This window comes from Periplaneta americana, chromosome 2 (genome assembly GCF_040183065.1).
Source record: "Periplaneta americana isolate PAMFEO1 chromosome 2, P.americana_PAMFEO1_priV1, whole genome shotgun sequence".
In the NCBI taxonomy this organism is placed as follows: domain Eukaryota; kingdom Metazoa; phylum Arthropoda; class Insecta; order Blattodea; family Blattidae; genus Periplaneta; species Periplaneta americana.
The window spans coordinates 16029743-16055291 of record NC_091118.1 but is presented as its reverse complement, the minus strand read 5'-3'; the positions used below and the strand labels follow the sequence as shown (position 1 = coordinate 16055291).

At 36.1% G+C, this 25549-nt stretch overlaps 1 protein-coding gene across 23 annotated transcripts in view; it reads left to right on the top strand.

The window, feature by feature from the left end:
* The window catches only part of LOC138713930 (uncharacterized), a 297089-nt gene that overhangs the window by 137365 nt on the left and 134175 nt on the right, over nt 1-25549 (top strand). For 5 of the 23 annotated variants that reach the window (XR_011336045.1, XR_011336044.1, XR_011336034.1 and 2 more), the window contains one exon: nt 2016-2152. The exons of 17 other annotated variants lie outside the window; for them this stretch is intronic. Coding sequence is in view for 1 of the 6 variants with exons in the window: in XM_069846582.1 (XP_069702683.1) it covers nt 14376-15296 (921 nt within the window). In the remaining 5 variants the exon portion in view is untranslated. Of the gene's footprint in view, nt 1-2015; nt 2153-13904; nt 15799-25549 lie in introns of those variants that run through there. One more of the 23 variants, XM_069846582.1, reaches the window with a different exon arrangement.

Sequence of the window (25549 nt, the reverse complement as noted above, 5' to 3'; positions counted from 1 at the left end):
CATTCAACAACACTATTTTTACAACGTCCATAAACATCACTGTTAACATACACTGCTTATACACACATAGTATCACTTTATGTTCACTTATTAGCAAGTTTCTGTCTGCCATCTTGTATTCTCGAGCAACATCTCGAAAGGATAAATAGAGAACTCTGGGTAATGTACCCAACATGTAGTTTTAATGTTCACCACCTACGACTTTGGGCGCTGATCATCTTATTTGAGCCCCCGCCCGCCAGATGGTGCTGACTGCAGTTTGGCATCCTATTATATATTTATCCATGTACAGAGCATCAAACATTTTAGATCTTGTTAACAACATTATACAGAACCACATTCAAATAAAGGGTCCATGGAAAATCACGTTTAGTCCAAATCTAGTAATTTTTATATTTTAATTGAATCTGACCGTTAAAGTTGATATCTTCAAGATCCCCTAATCATGCAGGAGAGAAAATCACTTGTTTCCACATTATAAGCGTATTAAGGAAAGGCTTACACAGGAAGAAAGTGTCATTCTGCAAGTCTGTAAACGTGTCCTGAAAAATTTGCAAAATATGGCTAAATTTGTTTTTCCCCTGGATCCTTCAAATGTTCGTAGAGTGTACTGTGTTTGTTGGAGAGCTATAATATTGTCAGGAGGGAGATGTGTTATTAAGAATTCAATATAATATGCTGGAAATGGAGAAATTATGTAACATACATTAAGTTGTTATTATAGGGAATGCCTCAGTTCTTGTATAGAGTAGGCTTGATCTGTATTGTCGATATTTTACTCCATACACTTTGTTTCTTTTGTGTTAAGGTGGCTACACACATAATGATAACTAGTAACCATCTGCTGAGTGGTGATATCGAATGCTCCATTACGCAGCATAGATATCTGCATCGGTCATCAGTTCTTGACAGACATTTGCTTGAGCAACATGTTGACAGACGACGTACTTGCAGTTTGGGTCTAATAAAATTCCATCTCACTAATGTTAAATGTAGAAGTTTTGAGATCTCTTGTTCATATAAGAAATGCAATAAATGAAAGCACCACAAATGTAGAAAGCAGGCCTCCAATTTTTGAGATTGCTCATGTTTAATTCCTCGTAAGTAGTTGTAAGATTATTAATCTTTTTTACTACCAAGTTAGCATTAGGGTTCATGTTTTTCAGTCAACTTTTAGGCAGCTTGGTTGCAGTCGTGATATTTAGATTTTGTTTGCCAGAGACAAAGTTCATTTCAATAGCTTTGAATGAATGTTTTCAAATGCTTGCGATATGTGCTTTGGTTTCCATGAGACATTGCTGAAACTTGAAGCATGCTCTGCTATTCTCAATGACCAACTTGCTTCAACTGATTGGCTGTTGCCTCTGTCAACTCGAATTTATTGATTATAGTCCCGTTGTTCTAATTTCTGGAAGCCAATTACATTGCAGATTGGGTACATTTGAACGTGTGCGTCTTGCGATTCGCTGATGAAGACATCATGCATTTCCTAAGGCTCGATAAATACCTAATATAATCGCCCGCCATTTTGGCTCTTTCGTTGGCGTTCACAGAAAGTGCACAAGGACGTTATTTGCCGCTCAGTTATTTGCTGAATTACAGTGCGTTTGATTTATTATCATAGGAGCTACAACATGATAATGTTTAACGGTGTGTCAAATGGATTCCTCGTATGGTAGCTCGGCAACGAAAGAACAAAAATGGCGAACGATACTACCTACTTAAACTTTATAGAGCCTTCACTTCCTAAGACGTAAGCAAAGAGGAGGAGTCACGCCGGGAATAATAGCGTCGTGGCTATAGAAAAATTAACATCAACTCATAAACTGTTCAAACCAAAATATCTGGGCATTGATTTATCATTTTGTGTGTAGCTATCTTTAGTGATTTAACAGTGTATGAAATCATGAAATGAAGACTGCAACAATTTATGAAAATGTTTCTTAATGTAGGAATATTAATGTATGTAAATTGGATAGAAGATAGCTATTTTAATATATTAAATTCTGTTACAGGAATATGAGATGGTGAAGAGAATAACTCCAAACAGCTGAATATTTTAGCAAACTACTAGTGAGATTATAGTTTATGTATCTCTTTGTAAACTGGAGATTTTGTAACATGAATTGCTACTTAAAGAATATGTGTATTATGTTCTGTTTTTTCTCCTGGAACTGCCACCTTTTCCAAAGAGATTCCTTTCCACGCAAATCAAGCTTTCAGGTATAACTCCCTGTAAAGTTGATTTGAATAATTTCGAGGGAAAAATCGTTCTGGGGCTGGGCATCGAACTCTACCAGACACTGATCCAATTTTTCCCTCTATATCCACACACCTCAAAGTGGGCTGACAACCGTCAAGCAACCAACATTGAGTGCACACTAACTCTGTGTGACTTAAATTGTGGTTTTCTGTTAATGTACAGTGACGTGTATTATGCATATCAAGCTTTCAGGTATAACTCCCTGTAAAGTTGATTTTTTCCTCGAAATTATTCAGATTCCTTTCCGTTTCAAAAAATTTTCCCGCCAAATAGTCCTGATGTTCAATGGATGCTTTTATTATTTCTGAATCATTGAACATTAGAACTTGGAATAAATTCATGAAGTATCTCGTAGTGTATAGTTTGTCCACCAGAGTTCTCTAGTGTAGCCTATATAAGCAGCACTTAGAAGGTAAATGGATGCATTTGCTCTGCACATCTGACACTAGTCACTATAAAAGGCTTATCTTTTTTGGCTGGAAAATTAAAAATTTCTTAGAGGTAGGGTGTAGGGTATATAATATTCTAGTTCACACGTAAATGCAGTTAATACAACTTTAACAATTTATTATTCGTAAAATATAGGCCATTATAAATGGTTAAACACAAATTAAATACTTCCAACATAACTCACTTAATTTCATTCTTATGTTTACATCTACTGTTCATCTATTGCACTCACAAAGTTGCAACACTTCTGCTGGCTACATTGAAGTTTTTTTTTTCCAGTGGACTGATGCAGTTTTCGATACTTGAAGCAAGCAAAATCCTGCTATCATTTGTACTTTGAATGAACAATAACAGATATAAATGACACTCGAGAGGAAATTAAACACAGAATAAATATGGGAAATGCCTGTTATTTGGTTGAGAAGCTTTCATCATTCAATTTGCTCTCGAAAAATCTGAAAGTTAGACTTCATAAAACAGTTCTTTATGGTTGTCGAACTTGGACCTCACTTTGAGAGAGGAACAGAGGTTAAGGGTGTTTGAGAATAAGATGCTTAGGAAAATATTTGGGGCTAAGAGGGATGAAGTTACAGGAGAATGGAGAAAATTGCACAACACAGAACTGCACGCATTGCATTCTTCATCTTACATAATTAGAAACAAATCCAGACATTTGGGATGAGCAGGGCATGTAGCATGTATGGGCGAATCCTGGAATGCATATAGAGTGTTAGTTGAAAGCCCTGACGAAAAAGGAACTTTGGGGAGGCCGAGTCGTAGATGGGAGAATAATATTAAAATATATGGGAGATGGGATATGATGATAGAGACTGGATTAATCTTGCACAGGACAGGGACTGATGGCGTGCTTATGTGAGGGCGGCAATGAACCTCCGGGTTCCTTAAAAGCCATAAGTAAGTAAGTAAATATGGAATCCATTATGATTATTATATTCAAAGATATACTTTCAAGTATATTGTCAACTTGATATGTATAGGTCTTACTCTTTACATACCGATCAGAAGGTGATCTTAAAGTCATGACTTCGAATTACCATTTCGCGTCGTCTGTGATGCATATAATCCATGTATTTAAGAAGACGACCATGAGTAGGTCTGTATTGTTTCATTCATGCATCTACTTATTTATCCACTAATTTACATTCATTCGTTCAGTCACCCTGTCATTAATAGACATCTTCTCTGAATCAGTATTATATACATCCTACAAGTCCCAGACAGAGCTAGCTGTAAACAAAATTGATTAAGCATCGAAAATATTACTGGATAGCAAATGTTCGTAATACTTTACTCCTATTGATTAAGTATATGGATATAAATTTATTTTTGAACGATACTGGCCCGCGAATTTAAGGGCTGCCACTACAGCACAGAGTATAGCAAACAGGTGGATGTTTTATCTATTCACAATACAGTTTTACGAAACTACTTCAAAGAATAAAACTAGATATAGTAGTGATCATTATTTATTATACTGACATCCAAATGGATCTGACAAGATGAATAATGGTCAGATTGTAAAACAATCATTTAGCTGATTTTTACATATTTGAGAAAGAAGTACAACGGACGTAGATTGTGGCTGTTGTTTGATGATTCAGCACCTTTCTCTCATCTCCGGATGCTGTTAGTGGCTGAAGTCAGATGACTCAGCACCTCACTGCTGTTGTAGAAGTAGAATATGGCTGACATCAGATGACTCAGCACCTCGCTGCAGTTGTAGAAGTAGAATATGGCTGACATCAGATGACTCAGCACCTCGCTGCAGTTGTAGAAGTAGAATATGGCTGACATCAGATGACTCAGCACCTCGCTGCAGTTGTAGAAGTAGAATATGGCTGACATCAGATGACTCAGCACCTCGCTGCAGTTGTAGAAGTAGAATATGGCTGACGTCAGATGACTCAGCACCTTGCTGCAGTTGAATGAATAGATAGACGGATTTATTGAGTAATGTTATACATACACATGTTATGTTACCATAATTTTCTCTAAAATCCAATGTGCAGGTCTTCTGACCTTACGTGCTTTGTACCCAAAAGAAATTCTACTTTGTAGGTTCCACTCCCCTCAACTATGATTATATCCAAACACTCTCTAGCAGAACACACATATTAAAATGAAAATGACACAACAAAACATTATATAATATATCCTAACCTAAAACAGACATAAAAGGTTATAATTGGGCACATACCATTATCCCTTCATCAGTTCGTATCATGAACTTCGACAGTTGAAGTACTAAACCTCGCTGCAGTTGTAAGTATAAGTAGATTATGGCCGAAGTCTGATGATTCAGCACCTCGCTGCCATTTTATAAGTTGATTATGGCTGAAGTCTGATGACTCAGCACCTCGCTGCAGTTGTAAAAGTAGATTATGGCTGAAGTTTGATGATTCAGCACCTCGCTGCCATTTTATAAGTTGATTATGGCTGAAGTCTGATGACTCAGCACCTCGCTGCAGTTGTAGAAGTAGATTATGGCTGAAGTTTGATGATTCAGCACCTCGCTGCCGTTTTATAAGTTGATTATGGCTGAAGTCTGATGATTCAGCACCTCGCTGCAGTTGTAGAATAGATTATGGCTGAAGTCTGATGATTCAGCACCTCGCTGCCATTTTATAAGTTGATTATGGCTGAAGTCTGATGACTCAGCACCTCGCTGCAGTTGTAGAAGTAGATTATGGCTGAAGTCTGATGATTCAGCACCTCGCTGCCATTTTATAAGTTGATTATGGCTGAAGTCTGATGATTCAGCACCTCGCTGCCATTTTATAAGTTGATTATGGCTGAAGTCTGACGATTCAGCACCTCGCTGCCATTTTATAAGTTGATTATGGCTGAAGTCTGATGATTCAGCACCTCGCTGCCATTTTATAAGTTGATTATGGCTGAAGTCTGATGATTCAGCACCTCGCTGCCATTTTATAAGTTGATTATGGCTGAAGTCTGATGATTCAGCACCTCGCTGCAGTCGTAGGTTACTGATGACTGCTGAAGTTCGGTTACGTAATGTTGTTTATAAGAATTTTATTTCTTCTTAAGTTGATACAATGTAGAGATATTTCAGCTTCTACTTCATTGTATTTGCTTCAGTAATTTCCAATTTTAGAAATTCTTTCGTCTTCATTGTTTATTAAGTGCTTCTTGTTGCATTTCTTCTTGGTAGAATGTATTTTTGTGATCCTGGTTAGTACAGTACAATTTTCTTGGTATAAGATGTGTTTTTTCACAGTTGCATTACTTCTTGGTAAACAGTAATGTTGTTTTCCTTGTTGACAAAAGATTTCTTCTTAGTTCTAGTTTTCTGTTCATTGAAGAATACGTTATTAAAGATAATGTTTTGCTCTATCTGGAGCTCTTCTGTATTGGTAATTTATTAATGTTTCCTGGATGTTATTACTTGTGGGATCTTAATTTTTTTAAATAATTATTTAGAAGGAGTTTTGCTTCTCATATGAGAAGAAATGACATGTTGAGTTAATGTTGCTTGCTGGACTAGAAGAAAGATTTGTTTGAAGAATATTTTGGATTTCATTTATGAGGAAAAATGTAATTAAGATTGGTAGTTGATGACTTTATCATTGATTTCAGATATTGTGATGACTTTTTTTTCTCGAGATTTTGAAATTTTTATTGAAGATCAAATGATGCATTGGATCTTTTTCCCCTTGGAGGAAGGATGATTCTTTTTTTCACGTGATAAGTAATGACAGCTTTCATGAAGGTGATTTTTTTTTCAAATGATGGTGATGTGATTTTTGGAATTGGAAATGTTTTTTTTTTCACGTGATTTTCTTTTTGGAGATGGTATTTTTTTTCACATGGTGTTATGATTGTTTAAAATGGCTATGATTTTTTTTTCAAGTGGTGGCGAGTGATAATTTAGTTCAGTTATTCTGAACAATTCCATTTTTTTAAGACAGTGGCCTTATGAATTGATTTCGTTTGTATAGAGAATGTTTAGTAAAAGGTGACATATTTTTGTTTTTGAATTTTATGCCACTATAACAATCCATTAATGCCCATGTATTTTTTTTTTTTTTTTTTTTTTGTAAATACATGGGAATTACTCATAGTTTTGAGGTATATCTTGCATTTCTAGTTCTCTTTTATTTCTTGCTTTTGGCGACTCTGTTCTACAGAAAGCATAGAGGTAGGGCTCCATGCTCTCTGTACCATGCAGAGCAGGATTGACCAACACTTGTATCATCTCGCTCTGCTTATTCAGTTCCTGGATAGAGAAGCCAGGTAATCATTGAAATGAGATTGAACGTCACATGGCCGTTTCGTAGTTTTTGGTACAGTTCGTTTCCCTCCTCATCTGCGAGGGAACTGAACTCAGTCACATTGCAGTCAGTTGCCATACCAACTGATATTACTCAACTCCAATTTGTACTTACTCGCTTCATTGTATACAATTTCATTTTTATCTGCTAAACAACCTTTATATAATGAATATGATTGTTTGCGATAAAATTCAGGATAAGTAGGCTACAAGATAGGTGATTGCCACATTCCTGCAATCACTGTTATTTTGGAATTTTGATACTGATTCATTATTAACATGAATGCAAGGAAATCTAATTTGTAATATAGTTGCTCAATGGCTTGTATTATTTGTTTTAGATTTCCTTAGCCTACTTCTGGTGACCATATAGGGCCAAAAGTACTTTTTTACAGAAAGCACAGAGGAAGTAGGGCTCCATGCTTTGTGTACTGTGCAAAGGAAGATTGAACTTTGATCATCTTGTGCTAGTTATTCAGTTGTTGGGTAACTCGGCAATCCCCAAAACAAACCTCGACGGATAGCAGCCATGCTGCATTTTGTGCCACAGATAGATAGTCTCCTCATCTCGGAGGGAACTGAACTCAGCCACCTTCCAGTCAGTTGCCCTACCAACTGCTGTTAGTCAGGTCCGATTTGGACTCTGTTGTGTGCAGTTTGCACTGCATATATTTTATGTATTAGTTATTCTTTATTTAGCGTAATTAATATGATTTCGTGAATGTAAACTTATAGGTGATGGTCACATTTCTGCAATCACTGTTATTTTGGAATTTTGATAGGTCTGCCAGTTTATTTTTACACGAATGCATGGAAATATAAATTTTTGATATATAAGTACATTCGTTTTTATTATTTTTATAAGCCCAGAGTTGTTGATATGCATATCGTTTTCATAATCTTTATTTCTCATACATTTGGCGATTCTAGAAATAAAAGTAGTGTTCACAGAAAGCATAGAGGTAGGGCTCCATGATTTCTGTATTGTGTCGGTAGAGACTGAGGCATACTTTATCGCCTTGTTCTGCATATGCCTATATAGAGTCCCCGGGGAGACCCATCCGAAACGAGGCTGGACGGTTAGCAGCCCTTATGCAATTTGTGACAGTTGATATCTCTCCTTATCCCGGAGGGAATTCAACTCTGTCACTTTTTAGTCAATTGTCCTGCTGGCCCTTATTATTCAGGTCCGATGTGGACTTTTAGCTCTGTTGTGCACACTTTGCACTGTTTAATATTCTCTGTGCTGCATATATTTATATATTTAATACTGTTAATTGTTTACCATGACAATATAAATAAATGTGTCTTTCATTTTTGCTATCACAGTTATTATGTGAATAATGCTGTAGTATGTTATTCTCTAAATTTATGTATGACTCTGTAACTGACTTGAATTTGTTTCATTACGATTTAATTTCATAATTTTCACTCTGTTGTGAGGTCAAGATTTTTAGTTTACATCCCTTTAAATAATTGAGACAGAAATCCTCTTTTATTCTGTGTTGCTGCCGGAGTTCTGTGCTTCCATTCGGAACTGTGAAGTGTGTTAAGTCAGTTGCACTTTCCATTCGGGTTACGAAACCCATACCCCTATTGGGAGTCAATAAAATGTTCTGTTACTTTCTGGGACTTATAAATGAATTTAGGAAAGCACATTCACTGAACTCCGGCAATGTAAAATAAATTAAAATTTGCACTGTTCACAAAACTAATGCGATATTCTCCCCAAACCCACCCAACTCAAACCCATAATACCCCAAACCACCCCATCCCACCCCTACCCACCCCATTCCACCCCTACTCACCCAATCCCACCCCTTCCCTCCCTGTACCCACCCCCCTTTATCCCCATGAGGAGTTTTACCTCCATCCTCCACGGCGATCCTGCAGTTGGGAAGTGGTTCCTCCCACCGCGCCGCCGGGGTACCATGAAAAGAAAGAAACTTTATGTTCAGACAAATTGTTCGCAGTCAACTAACTAAGTGTAAGCTACTTCATAAAACTAAGTCCCATAACACGAGTCGCCAAATAACGCCAACTATGACCGTGCGGTGTTATCTTGAGGGAGCCTTTGACATGTGCGGGCTGTATGGTGTGAGTGAGATGAAGGTGATAATTCCGACGAAATGAGCCTAGACTTGCTGTATAATGGTCGCAACTTGTGCAACTAACCACTGTACATACATTGTACATAACATGTTCGACGTTAAGTGGAGCTACTTGTGCCCCATATTGACGTAGACGATAGCAGTCATTCCAGACTTGCTGTGTAATGGTCGCAACTTGTGCAGCCAACCACTGTACATACATTGTACATAACATGTTCGACGTTAAGTGGAGCTACTTGTGACTCCATTTTGACGTAGACGATAGCAGTCATTCTAGACTTGCTGTATAATGGTCGCAACTTGTACAACCAACCACTGTACATACATTGTACACAACATCTTCGACGTTAAGTGGAGCTACTTGTGACTCCATTTTGACGTAGACGATAGCAGTCATTCTAGACTTGCTGTATAATGGTCGCAACTTGTGCAGCCAACCACTGTACATACATTGTACATAACATGTTCGACGTTAAGTGGAGCTACTTGTGACTCCATTTTGACGTAGACGATAGCAGTCATTCTAGACTTGCTGTATAATGGTCGCAACTTGTACAACCAACCACTGTACATACATTGTACACAACATGTTCGACGTTAAGTGGAGCTACTTGTGGCTCTCAGAGTTCACTAGTTGCGACCAATTTCTGCTTGTCCACACATACACACCCGCACATTGTCACTGTTTTGATACTTCGCAATCATGCCACAGTGTTAATCGCATGATTAATTATCTTTCAGTCAGTATTTTTCATTTATTTCGTCGGTTAATCGTGACAGGTCTGCTGTCTGTTGGAGAAACATCAGAACTGGTTCATTGTACTCTCCTCCATTGAGAGGAAAAAGCATTAAGAGGCAAACCTCTGAATAGTGGAAAAGCCTATCAAAAATAACTACTAGGCTTTTAAAACTAGAAGGTCTCCAATCAAGTATTTTATTTATAATGGTCATTGACTGGACTTGCAGCTAGAGCTGCGGTTCTTAATATCGCCCTCTATATTGAGCATATGCCTGATCGTATGAAGTGAGATTGGAAAGCTAACATTTAAGCCTTGTTTGCATGCTTATGTTTTCAGAGTAGTGGTTAAATAACGTGCTAATGTTAACCTACTTCGACTTTAGCGTCTTGGTGAACATTTTGAACGCATATCTCTGTTTCCACTAACTTTTCTGAGGAATATGAACCACTATTGAAAGTGCTATAACACTTCTTGATCAGGTTTTTCAGACAGTGTGAGATCAAAGCTTAAGGCATTGCGGTGGGAAGGAATATGGAACTAAGCCCGATTAAAATCAATTCTTGTATTATTCTTATTTTTTTCTTTTCCGACCATCTTTTACTACATGTATTCTCCGAGCCCGTAGGCCTTATGACAGATACTGTTGTAAACAAAACAGTGAAAAGATTATTCCAGTCCATTAAAATCGGATAGCAATAGAAATGTGTACATGAGAACAAAACTCTATATAATTTCAGTATTCCATAACACAGACTTGTAGAATACCTTGAAAATTGTATCTTAATTAAAAATAAACAGGGTTTTGTTATGTCGAGAAAATGGCTGTGGGTTTTATGTGAATACTTCTGCCTTAAGTGGACAGATCTAGACGAGATCTTTCTTTTGGTACAAAGATCAGCGTGCTACCGCATCGCAATCACGAGGTATATTGCCCTGAAATTATCGCCTATGCCCAAAATGGTCGTCAATCTAATAGATATCATCGGAAGCATATTTTAGCTGCCAGTACGGATACGCCTGTGTCAAATTCAATATCTGAAGAGTGTAATTATTATTAAATCAATGCCTCTTTATTAATTTGAATTCGCTTTATTGTGTGGAATGAAAGAGTGCACATCATCATCATGATCCTGAACTCCGTCGGTTTCAGCCAAGTGTAAGCTGATCTCGTTGTCTCTGTGAACTTCGTATCGTCCTGTTGATGGGGGTGATATTGAACACTCTAATTTTAAGAGCCTGTTCCTACACAGCTTAATTACATTGAATTTTATCATATTTTCCGGTACCAACTTGTGGCACCTAACTAAAGCTGAGCCATGTAGGACTGCAGGACGATATCAAGTTAACTATACCGCGATGTTTGTCGAAGGTAAATAGTAAGAAGGGTGGGGGGTGGTTGCGTACAGGCATGCGACTCGGGCAACAGAACACATTTACGTTGTGTAGTGGACAGACCTCCAGAGTTATCTGCATTACCTATCTTACGTAACGTATAATATTCATAATGGCTGAATCATCAAGTATATCAATAGTAAACAAGGTGATGGAGAAATTAGGCACATAAAATTTCGCAGTAAGTGGGGTAACTATCATAATATGAAATTTATGTAGCACAGAAATTAAAGGTACGGAACGTAAATTCGTAACACAACATTGTAACACGAAACAACATAAAGCACAGATGACAGTTTAACTGAGGAAGGAGGATAAGAATCGCGTGTAAGTTACAATTCAATGTGTACCACACAAAAAGAGATTTTGCACGTTTTATGTGAAATGATTTTATGTGTAAATATAGGGGAAAGAAGGGCGATGCCGCTTAGAGGGCAATGGCGCTCAGTAGCTTGCTTGAATAATCGTGCTACTGTAAAGCGAGAGGATTGTGTTGACAGCTAGAGGTCACTCCTGAAGCCCCTTAGTGGAAAGATGGTTGTTCTAGAGTGGTTGCATGAAAGTTTGTGACAGAAAAATGAATCCGCATTGATCTGTTATAAGAAGTGTTTATTCATAGGCCTATATCACGGTATGAGACTATATTCTTTGTAATGGATATTTGCCTGTGTTATAATATTGAATCCTGTACACTTTGCTTTGATAATACCATATTCGTCTTACATTCAACCACGTGTTAGCGGCGAGACTGTGACAATTAACAAAGATAGCCATGTCAGGCGATGGCGTTCAGACCGAGCGGCATTGCCCTATACACGATTAAATATTAACTCACTATGAATTTATTTTACCATTATTTTAGGTGTTAATAACTCATTATAATTAAATCTATCTTTACCTTAGATGGGAGAGACTACCCACAATGTTTGTTATATTTTTATAAAGAATAAGCATCGTTCGTTTTCATAACTTTCTATTTGTTAACATGTTACAAAAATAGGTTGGTCTTCATTCTATGTAAATTACGCAAAACTAATTATGTGTCTCCATGAAGGTCTAGTTATCCCTAAAATTAGCAAATGAAAATATCTCCGATTCCAGGACATTCCCATGCAAATAAGCCACAAGCATGTTGGGCTCAGTCAAGAAAATTTAGATCAGAAATATTGACGGCAACCCCTATGAAAAAAACTGGAAGAAACTGATCGTTGCAGATCCAACAAACGCCTGAAAACCAAGGAAAGTAGTGGAAAAAACTCAAGAAAGAAAAAAGAGAATTCCTAAGAATGTGTTATTTGAGAGTTCATCGGATGAGGATATTGATATCAATAAACTATGCAATGATTCTGATGATTATGAATTGTAATGAATTATGAGGATAACCGCGCACGAGATCTGTGCTTGGTGTGTGGGGAGTTTGGGCGTGACGATGAACTTTGGCTTCGCTTTGTACTGTGTTCACAATGAACTCATGAGGAATGCATTGGAAAAGACACTCCATATGACTATGTGATTATTGCTCAAAATAAGCATTTATTGTCTTTTTTAAGAGATCAGTAAATAATTATTCAATTAGAATAATGTTGAGCGCAATTGCCCTAATACAGAGGGCAATGCCGCTCTGTGTACTTCTTTGTTTTTCCATTTTTTATTTTGATATTTACACAGCTAGAGTTTCAATTATGTGGTCTACAAGAAGGTAAATGTCCAGTGTTAAACTTTATACTTAGAGGAAAGTGCCCAAAACCGGACCCCCATTTTTTTTAATACAAACAGTAAAAAATTATGTTTTAAAAGCATGTAATATTTACTTTATAATGTTATGCACCATTTACATTTTACTTTTAGAAAATATAATTAAAAATTGGTATGAAAAAAAATTATTTTCAATAACATTACACTTTGGCGATTTGAAAAATAGTTGCCGAAATCGGACCCCTTGTAAAAATAATCAAAATAACACTAAACAAATTTGGAAAAAGGTATTAAATAAAAGAAAACGTAATCTAGTTTCAAATTATAAGTATAATAAGGTAGGTGAGCTATTTTCCGACATGGTCTTAATTACGACAGTGGGCTCTGCTGCAAAAACTTGTGGTCTAAACCGACAGAGAACTGCAGTTTCTTGAAGAAGTCTTAGAGCAATATCAGTTCCGTGATAAACAAGTTTGCAGAAGCGGTTCTCTGCCGGTCAGAGCGTGAGTAGACATTTTGTGTGATAGAAGTATTGTCTGAAGGAAGCATATTTTGTCTGAGTTTCTGCTTTTGACAAAGATATGTAATTCATATTGGACATCATTCACAGTATACAGTATTGTAGTTTAATATAAGGTTCATTAATTTCAGAATCTATCGATAAGGATTGTGTAGGCCTAATAGCGCTATTAGTAACAACAAACCAGGTGCTCTTAAATCCGACACATGTCGGAATTATGAACCCTGTTGCACTGACTTCAGTTATGCCTACTACAGGATTTATGATAAAGCATCCCAATATAAATTCGAGTTATTTAATGCTCTTTAGCGTTGGAACAGCATACTTAGCAGTATTAATGCATTTTACCAAAACTACTGCATGTTTAGCTCAGAAATTAGGTGCAAAATTCGTTATCTTTATTACCTCTTCTTTATTTTAGATTATGGGTAAACCACTAGCGAAAATTCTTGAAGATGTGATGGCACGGGCTGTTGCAGCTGTGAAGAATGGTGTGCCTCTTAACACAGCTGCTACACGCTACGGTATAGCTAGGAACACCCTCAGGTATCATGTCAATGCCGGGGCTGAGAAGAAAGATATTGGTCGTCCTGCACTTTTAAGCTTCGCGCAAGAAAGACAATTGTGCAGCCGACTTTTCCGACTTGCAGCTGTAGGGATGCCGTTGACTAGTAAACTTGTGAAAAGAACTGTTTTCACATTTTGTGAAATAAACTGCATAAAGAATAATTTTAATAAAAACTTAGGGTTAGCTGGTAGGAAGTAGATGAAATTATTTCTAAAGCGGCATCAAGATGTGTCAAGAAGGAAAGCGCAAACTTTGAACCAGGGCAGGGCAATGAAACTAAATCGTGTAATTGTGAAAGTCTAATTTAATAAACTGGAAGCCATAATGGTCGAACATGGATTTATGGGAAAACCTGAGAATATTTACAATATCGATGAGAAGGGGTGTCGATTGACTCTTCATCACACACAGGAAGTTCTTGCTGCTAAAGGCACTAAACGCTTACATTTGATTGCACCAGAACATGGAGAAAATACGAGTATAACAATTGTAGCTTGTTGCAACGCAGTAGGCCAAGCAATTCCTCCCATGATTCTCTTCAAAGGAAAAAGGAGACGACCGGAATGGGGTGATGACATGCCCCCAGGCACAGCTATTAAAATGACAGAAAAGGGCTCAATGACGTGTCAGGTCTTTATTAAATGGCTAACTCATTTTGCTAAATTTAAATCTGTCGGCAAATTCTTGCTCATTTTCGATGGTGCAAAATCTCACCTTGATGCCAATATCGTTGATGTAGCAGATGAGCATGACATAATATTGTTTTGCTTGTCGAGTGACTGCACACATGAATTGCAGCCTCTAGACAAGGCAGTTTTCGTACCCTTCGAACAATACTGGGATCCGGCAGTTTTGGGGTACTGGAGCAATCATGGCGAAAGAACCATTACGAAAGCAAGATTTGGGAGAATTTTTTCCGACGTTTGGTTGAAGTCCATGACACCTAACAATATCATGTCTGGGTTTAGGGCCACTGGGATCTGTTCATTTAACCCTGAGGTAATAACAGATAGTGCATTCGCTCCCTCTGATTTATATTTTCTACAACCATCCAAAAAAGATAGAGAGGGGATAGAATCCGATGAGGAGAGTGACTGTAACAGTGAGCTTTGCAACTCATCAGTCACTGAATGTGCTAATGATAGTGGAGCTCCTGTGAATGACGAAAGGCTGTCAACAAGCTTCACAGAAATTTTGACTTACCCAAACTTGAGAAGAAAACGAAGCCAAGACGTCCCGCTATGAACGCAAAAGCTCAGCGTATAGTGAAATCCTTATTCACGAAACGAAGAATCTTCCAAAGACTATAGCATCAAAAATTACAAAGAAAATTTCCAAATGTCCCAGTAAAACTACGTCTGTGCAGGATTATCAAGAAGCAGGACCAAGTGGAATGCCTTCAAAGAGAAAAGAAAGCTGGTTTTGCACAATATGTATGGTGGACAGAGTCGCCGATATGCGATTGTCCTGCACGTGTAAGAAGTATGTGCATGAAGAATGTGCTGACATAAGTGCTGATTTTCGAGGATCCTTCGTTTGTCCTGATTGTGAAGAAGACTGATAATGTATTTGTCCAGTCAAAGGATTTTTCTATCCATTTTCTATGTACCAAAGTTTCAATCAAGAATATGTGTTAATATTTTCTACCTTGTTCTTTTTTAAAATCATCCTGCTTGTATTGTGTCACCATATTGAACGTGTTTAGCTTTATTTAACTTGATTATAGTAATAAATATAATGAAAATGGTCTAGAAGTAATTAATTATGTAAGGCTGCCTTAATGTTTCATAAGATTATTGTTAAATTTGTTTATGTGTCGGAATTAAGGTACATCATGTGTCAGAATTAGGATCACAGGGTCGCAATTCCGACACTTTGTAAACTTTTCAAATTCGTTCTACTGTTTAAATTTCACTGTACGTATATACCTGAAATATTTTTTTCTAAGTATTTGTGTAAATATACTAAACGTATACAAATTATAACGTTTCCACGTTGAATGAAAAAATAAATATAAATTTTCGAAGCTTAGAGTGTCGGAATATGGCTCATGTACCTTATTACAATTACAGGTTTTAGTTTGTAAAAAGAGATATAGGATGTATTCAAAAAAGATACATAAAACGTACAACAGAATTAAATCGTTTAGCGACAAAAATCGCAGATGTTCATGTTCTTTTCAGTCCCATCACATAACGCAAATGACCGAAAGTTCCCCTTTAGAATCCTCCGAAAATTTCCTGTCACAAAACACACATACCAAGCATCATCTCTGGATGGGAAAACTTTCCAGAAGAGATCCAATTCAGATATTCCAGAGCTCACGTTGTTTTCATTTTCAGTGCTTGATTCTAACATTTTTCACAAAATTTAGACGATTTTTCACGAGCCTTTTCCCTTTTCTTGAAGGCTGTAGTTCTGAACCACGTCCCTGGCCGCGATTGCTTTTGCGTCCTTGAGCACGATTCCGTGCTTGTTCAGCTTCCATTGCTTCTTTAGCTTTCTTAGCTTCCATCAATTGGGCTTCATGAGACGTAGTTGTGATGGTCGTAGAACTGCAAATCTTTCGCCCCCTATTTGAGAACCTCTTTTTTAATTATGGAATGGGAGTGACGTCAAACGGGCTTGTCTTATAAGATGTGGAACCCTGAGGATCCTCAATTGTAGCTGATGACAGAGGAACACCCTGACCTGCCGAAGATGTTGATGGTTGATTTGGGTCAAACTCTACAATGACTTGTGGTTCGTTCATATCACATTCTTCTCCGTTCTCTGGAAAGCTCTGATTTTCTGCTGTTCGTTTCTTTAACACAGATTCATAGAAAGAGAAATCTCGTTTTTTGTTTGCCTCTTCAATGTATTCGGCATCTGAAAACAGCTTCTTGTTCAAGGGTTGCTTTAAATCCATTGATTGCTATTTGAGCTGTTTGGCATCTAATATAGGCTTTGCCAAACAGGTCCATTGCATCAAAAGCACTGACAGCACGTTCATTGTGCCTTAACCACTGCCTGATTTCCTTGCTGTAGTGAACTTTCAGGGGAACCATGAAAGTTTTGTCCAAAGATTGTAGTTTGTGTGAAGAGTGATGTGGCCGCGACACAATTGTAACATGATTTGTTTTTGCCAAGTTGATCAGCTCAATATTCTGTGTGTGGCTAAAGTGGTCATTCAAGAGCAACAGCACAGGTTTTTCCTTCGTAGGACTGGGAAACTCGATGAAGTGTCGAAACCACTGAGTGAAGGAGTTCATTTGGATCCACCCTGAATGGTACGCTGTAAAGATTGTTCCTTCCTTCCTCATTATTCTCTTGAAATTTGGAACAGAATTCCAATAGAATAAGAGTGTTTACAAATACAGGCAGACTTTAAACATGAAAAAATAAGGGGTCCGGTTTAGGTAACTGAAGGGGGTCCGGTTTACGCGACTATAGCCAACATTTTGTTAACTCAATAGATTTTTAACCAAACATCTAAATTAAACGGTTTAATGACAAGCAATAACCTTAAACCTTACCATTTAAGGATATATATATATATATATATATATATATATATATATATATATATATATATATATATATATATATAGATCGCATGGCTTACCTGCCAATATGTAGGAGAAAAAACAAAAAATGTAACACAGTGTAAAAACTTTTTCCACTGTCAAAACACGTAATTGCGGACTGATAAGCAACAAGTGAAGCGGGCGACGTGTGTGCTCCGCTACAGAGTGGTAGAAGCCTAAACTACTATTTACACTTAGTTCTGCTGGAGTTCAAGAGAATGCAGAGCCAGGAGACCGGGGGTCCACTTTAGGGGGAGGAGTCCGGTTTAGGGCACTTTCCTCTAATCATTATAGGCCTACAGTATATAAAATCTTGTTTCTTTTAAACATTCTTTCTTAGGTGAGCGCCAATGCCCTTTCTTCTCCTACCAATAGCCTAAATGACGTTGAAAATACACACTTTAAAACTTTATGCGAAAATATGTGAAAAGGGAAGTCCCTAGTCAATCAACTTTACGGAAATAATTCTACTATATACCGAAATGCTATGATGATGTTATATCTCGCATACGACTAAGTGTAGCAGATAGTGAAATACAGGTTTCCATCTATGGAAGCACAGACGCCGCTGCAGGATTTGTTGCAATGTCGTTACGGGCATTCTTTCACCAGACAAACCCAATAAAACTTTATTAACCTCTGAAATTCGTGAGAAAGTGGATCATTTAAATACAATCAAAGTTTTTCAAATGCCTATGACCCTCTTATGGCCAGACGAAATAAAAAATGATAATGTAGTTATTTTCATCACGAATGCTACATGTTAAAAGCAGACAAGGAACTTCAGCTACTTTAGCCGAAAGTTATCCTAGCCCATGGGCTACATCGAATAGCCAAAGAAGTTCGTTCCTGCTACAGTGATGTGAACAGTTTCATATCGAATGTCAAATAAATATTTTTAAGGTATCAAGTCGAGTTACGAAATTCAGAGAAATGGTTCCTGGAATCCCTCTACCGCCATAACCCGTTGTAATGAGATGGACATAGCTGGATACTGCAGTCTATATTGCTACACATTATAAAAGGATTGTAGACGTAATCAAAACGTAGGTAGTGTTTGCTGCAACAGACCTCCACAATCCAGTATTGACGACGTGACCTGAGCTTCAGTTTATTCGTCATGTGAGTGTACACCTTATTCTCTATTGTTTAGCGTACAGAGTCTGTACACTGACCTTCCCTGCTCTCTGTACTTGCTATGCTACAGTTTGGGTGCACGTAACTTAACGACAAACGTCCTAGATGTCTCAGCTTTACACCTAACATAGAGGCTATGTGTTCGAGGACGAATGGTAGCTAAAGCCGGAAGTTCGCTATGTTGCCATGGATTTTCTCTAACCCTTCCGGCCGCACTATTCACCTGCATTTTATTCATCCCCTATCAGAAATGAATGAGTACTAGGGACATTTCCTTGAGGATAAGAACTGTGGGCACGTAGGGCTGATATCCTTACTGGCATTAATGCCGATTGTATAGCTGGAGCCTTAACGTCCCGCGACCCTCTGGGCCGATTTGGCCTGTAATGGAATTGCGTTTACTGACTACTTTGTTTAGTTGTAACTTTTCATTGAGGAATTCATTTTGGCATTCAACATGCGTATCTATATCTGGAAGTACCTTCTTCCAACGTAACTTCGGTTTGTTTATCTATCGCATAATTTATGCAGTGAATTAAATTGTTCTATATCAAATTAATATTTTAGAAAAGACTGTACCGTTCGTCTGATCTGTTTAATACAATGAAGGACCTTGCGTAATTGGTACGTGTTTGCATATTTGCTGGTTACGACTCGTGAATCACTTACAGCTGGATTCTGAAGCAGGCCCTACCGTAGTCATCATTTGTTTTCTTCGGCCATTAATAGCGGCCCTACTGTGAGACATGTTCGCCTGTTTTTGTTCCTGTTGAATTCGAAAGGTCTGTGATTTAGTGCTTCCACTGTAGTAAGTTGCTCAGTTCTTGCAGTATGAAGGCGATATTAGAACCTGTGGCGTTATTTGGCTTTTCTCCTTTACAATCTTTGACTCAGTAAGTCGATGCATAGTCTAAGACTTATTTTGTTAATAATGATTACGCTGTATGTGAGTAATTCGCTATTAGTGATAGCATGTTTATATTAGTGTTGTTTTAATCGCTTCATAATTTAATGGTATTTTTAAAGTGCTATCCGCAATTTCCACGATGAGTCTGTGCCCTCAAAGTATGTGCAGCACTGTCAGAAATTTGACACAAGTACTTTCGTTGTGATTATTCTTTCATCGATTTACTGAGGAAGTATTTATTTTATATTCCTACTCGTGTTATGAGACTGCATCACTTTTATAAATCTTAACACCTAAATGCAGATGGTAAATTTCCATAGGCCTATATGCAGATACTTTAAAAATCTAATTGGTGTGTTATGGTTCTTTATCAACTGCGATGTTTATTTAGCGTCTGAATGAGATGAAGGTGGTAAGATAATGCCAGAAAGTGAACCAGAAATTACTAGAAATTTTGTATAAAATGGCGAAAGACAGTTCCTAAAATTTGGTTAGCACAGAAATTTAATTTTTGCTGTATAAATATTATGAATGAAATAAGACACTGATTGTATACTATAAATATCAAAAACTATAACTACAATAACCTATACCTATCCTACACACTAGAACACTAAGAATAATGATAATAGTAATGAAGCAGATTCTCGACTTACCTTAATTGTCTTGGCGACGAGCCCTACGAGGACCGCGGCCGTGCAAGTTTTGCCCTAATCCCCTCCGTCCCTGTGTCTACGCTCCGTCCCGTAATTTCTAAGGACCTTTTCATAGAATTCCAATTGCTCCTTGGTAGGATTAGATGCCAAATATCTTCTGTACAAAGCCTCGTGTTGCTCCTCTGTCATGCCTTGGCTGAAGTCGCGTCTGCCCGTACTGGACGCGCCAGCAGGCTGCGAGCGAGAGCCCCCCGGAGTCTGCTGGCTGGCGACTCTGCCCGTACTGGGCTTTGTAGCAGGCTGCGGGGCGCTCTCCCTCGGGGAGGAGCGCCTCGCTTCCTGCTGCCTTTGACGACTTGACCAGGGAGGAATTTTGTCTGTACGTTGTGGGGTGGACGGTCTGTCTGCCATTGCCGCCCGCATAGAGGGTGACGGCTTGTCTACCTCCCGAGGTATCTCATGAACCTCGGGAGGAAGCACAATCGTCACCCTCTTGCGCGGACGGTCGGCGCCCTGTTCTTCTCGTGTACCCTTTTTGAGAATAGGGCGGGGCGGCGGGGGTGGCGGTGGTGTGGGTGAAGATGGAGGTGGGGATGAGGGGGGTGACTGTAGTGTCACTGGTGGTGGGCGTGTTGGTGTGCAGGGGGGTGCGTAAAAGTATGGAAAATGTGTGCAATAACGGGAGTGTGCGTGTGGTGACTGTGAAGGCGGTGACGGCGGAGGAACACGATCAGGGGACGTGGAGGCATCACTTCTCTCCGGTAGACGGTTCCATAGGTAATATCCCCCCAACCCCACAGTCCCAACGATACCCACGGTTCTTACCAAATCTGGCATACCCCACGAAATCCGCGATGGTGCTTGCACAACCGCAGGTCCTCCCCAGAACGCATTCTTGAGTTTCTGAGAGTGAAACCTGAGGGATTGGAAAATTTTCGACATCCTAAGCTTCGAAATCGCAATCCCAAGTGTTTCCAGGGAAACGATCCCCACGTCCTGTGTGTTGAGCATTGTTGATGACGTCGCCACGACAATAACCAAGCTGCGAGTGCGTTCAAATACCGATACAATAAGAGATGCGAACGTTTACACTTCTTCTATCCTTGCGATATTGTTATTTCCTTCTTTTATGCGAATAGTTAAAAAATATGATGACCATTTTATAGCTAGACGAGTATTAAATACTGACATACAAATACCTAGGAATTAAAATCTTTCTTAGAAATCAATCTGCCTTGGCATACAAAGACTGTGAGCCAGAGTTAGATTTATACTCGTGTTGATTTCATACGGTGATGTATTATTCAGAGGCATCTTCTTGTTTGAATAGTTAATGTTAATTTGTCGCAAGATAAGGAGTTCTTATGCAGAGAAAAAGAAAATTTTGGTATATTCAGTTTCGTTATTAATGAAAGACGGACTTTTATTACGTAAAAATGGCTGAAAATAACGAATATATTGCCCTTACATGTACATACAACTGTTCCAAACGCTTAAACAAAAGTAACTTTAAAAGTTAATAAATGTTGGACGATCTTAAACTTCAGAGTGTCAGTGCTTGCAGAGGGACAAAATATAACTTTTACAAATCTGGCTTTCAGGTAGAAGCTCCCTGTGAAGGAGGCTTGAATAATTTTCAGGGAATAGTTGTTCCGAGGCCTGGTATCGATCCCAGGACCCTTCGCCTAGCGCACGAATGCTCTACGGACTGAGCTACCCCAGGAACTATACACGACACCGTCACAAATCTTCAAAATATAACTTCATTGATGGTTTCAATAATTATTTCTTTTTGAATATAAACTGTACTGGATAAATGCATCGACAACATATTATGTAATACGTTAATATTTTTATTACGTTGTATTTTTATGAAAGGCCATTTTCAGTAATATCGATGAGATAAAAAATGAATATATAAAAATTTTAAAATTATTTGTTCTTAAATGCATTCAGTGAACCTTTGTGCAGGAGAACTACTTCTTTGTTTATTTCGTCCATTGAAAATTAAAGCATAACCAAAGTTGGGAATATTTTCATATCTTCCACTCAATTGTTTTAGTTATTTGATGCGGACAGTATGGCGGAAGTAGCAATTGTCTATCAGCGATCCTGTTAATTAAACTCTCAAAACATAGCCCAGTACTTTACATATAGGCTATCTGTTCAAGCAGGAATACACAAATTGTATTTGAGACGGTCAGGATGCCATTACCAACCTTTCTCTGAAGTTTGTATGCAGCCCGCAAAACTCTCAAAGTATAGCCCAATGCTTTCTGTAAGTTAAACTTCATATTTAGGGATATGAAACGTTGCGTAAACTGCACTAGGAGTAGTATACTGAATAATTTAGTGAACGTTCTCTGGCATACTATACAACAGAGTAATAATAATAATAATAATAATAATAATAATAATAATAATAATAATAATAATAATAATAATAATAATAATAATAATAATAATAATAATAATAATAATAATTTTTAAGGCATAGCATGGACAGTATTGTGAGAGGAAGTGTATTGGTGGTGTTAAGCTTTATTTTCTCTTTCAGAGTTAGGCCATAAGGCAGTGATGTTTAAACGCCTGCACCGCGTGCTCTCAGCAACCCGCACAACATTTCCTTAAATCGATGATTGTACTTTATCTTGCTAGAAGTGAAGCTTATTTGATTTATATTGCTTGCGGTATTAGCACGTAATGTATGTATGTATGTATTTATTTACACTGCAAGTGGGCAAGCACCCGGTGGCAGTGGTATATACAATATTAACAATACACAATAGTAGTATTTAATTTGTAATACAGGCGTTTTGACATTCCTGCCATTAGACCTTATCTGCAACTGGTTGTAAAAACTTTACACTAAATATAATAAATGAGGAGCTTATTTAAGAATACGTCACACAAAATTACATGAAGACAATGAAAACAAGTGACATAAAATAACTGGACATGAACATTAACCTAAATAAACAATTGCAAGTACCAATTAATAGAGAATTATTATTATCATTATTATTATTATTATTATTATTATTACTATTACTATTAATATTATTATTATTATTATTATTATTATTATTATTATTATCATTATTATTAGTATTATTATTAACAATGTATACAAGTATTAGAATATGGCAATGTCTTTGCTAATATTATTTGCTTAATCCTTATACATAAATTGGTAGTAAGAATCAACTCCTTTCTGTAATATTTTATAATATTTATTCTTGTAAATTAATTATTGTATTCTATGTTGTTTATTTTTTGTTGACTCAAGTATTTAATTTGTACCATAGTTGTTCATTTTAATGTATTAATTGTATTACTGTGCTGGACTTTTATTGGCCAATGGCTGTTGTCCAGCACATAAATGTCAATAAATAAATAAATAAATAAATAAATAAATAAATAAATAAATAAATAAATAAATAAATAAATAAATAAATAAATTTTTATTATTACTATTATTATTACTATTATTATTATTACTATTATTATAATCAATATATACAAGTATTTGAATATGGCAATGTCTTTGCTAATATTATTTGCTTAATCCTTATACACAAATTGGTAGTAAGAATCAACTCCTTTTCCTAATATTTAATAGTATTAATTGTTGTAAATTAATCATTGTATTCTATGTTCTTTATTTTTTGTTAACTCAAGTATTTAATTTGTACCATAGTTGTTCATTTTAATGTATTAATTGTATCACTGTGCTGGACTTTTATAAATAAATTATTATTATTATTATTATTATTATTATTATTACTACTACTATTATTATTACTGTTATTATTATTAGTATTATTATTATTAGTATTATAATTATTAGTATTATTATTATTATTACTATTATTATAACCAATGTATAGAAGTATTAGAATATGGCAATGACATTGCTAATATTATTTGCTTAATCCTTATACAGAAATTGGTAGTAACAATCAACTCCTGTCCCTAATATTTTATAGTATTAATTCTTGTAAATTAATTATTGTATTCTATGTTCTTTATTTTTTGTTGATTCAAGTATTTAATTTGTACCGTAGTTATTAATTTTAATGTATTTATTGTATCACCGTGCTGGACTGTTATTGGCCAATGGCTGTTGTCCAGCACATAAGTAACAATAAATAAATAAATAAATTATTATTATTATTATTATTATTATTATTATTACTATTATTATTACTATTACCATTACTATTAATATTACTATTACTATTATTATTGTTATTATTATTATTATTATTATTATTATTATTATTACTATGATTATTATAACTATTATTATTAACAATGTATAGAAATATTAGAATATGGCAATGTCTTTGCTAATATTATTTGCTGAATCCTTATACACAAATTGGTAGTAAGAATCAACTCCTTTCTCTAATACTTTTTAGTATTAATTCTTGTAAATTAATTATTCTATTCTATGTTCTTTATTTTTTGTTGACCCAAGTATTTAATTTGTACCATAGTTGTTCATTTTAATTAATTAATTGTATCACCGTGCTGGACTGTTATTGGCCAATGGCTGTTGTCCAGCACATAAGTATCAATAAATAAATAAATAAATTATTATTGTTATTATTATTATTATTACTATTACTATTAATGTTATTATTACTATTATTATTGTTATTATTATTATTATTATTATTATTCGTATTATTATTAACAATGTATAGAAGTATTAGAATATGGCAGTGACATTGCTAATATTGTTTGCTTAATCCTTATACAGAAATTGGTAGTAACAATCAACTCCTGTCCCTAATATTTTATAGTATTAATTCTTGTAGATTAATTATTGTATTCTATGTTCTTTATTTTTTGTTGATTCAAGTAGGCCTATTTAATTTGTACCATAGTTATTCATTTTAATGTATTAATTTTATCACTGTGCTGGAGTTTCATTGCCCAATAGCTGTTGTCCAGCACCCAGATATCAGTAAATAAATAAATAAATTATTACTATTATTATTACTATTATTATAATTACTATTATTATTAGCATTGTTATTATTATTACTATTATTATTATTATTATTATTACTATTATTATTTATTATTATTACTATTATTATTACTATTATTATTGTTATTATTATTATTATTATTATTAGTATTATTATTATTATTATTATTATTATTATTATTATTATTATTATTATTATTATTATTATTATTATTATTATTATTATTATT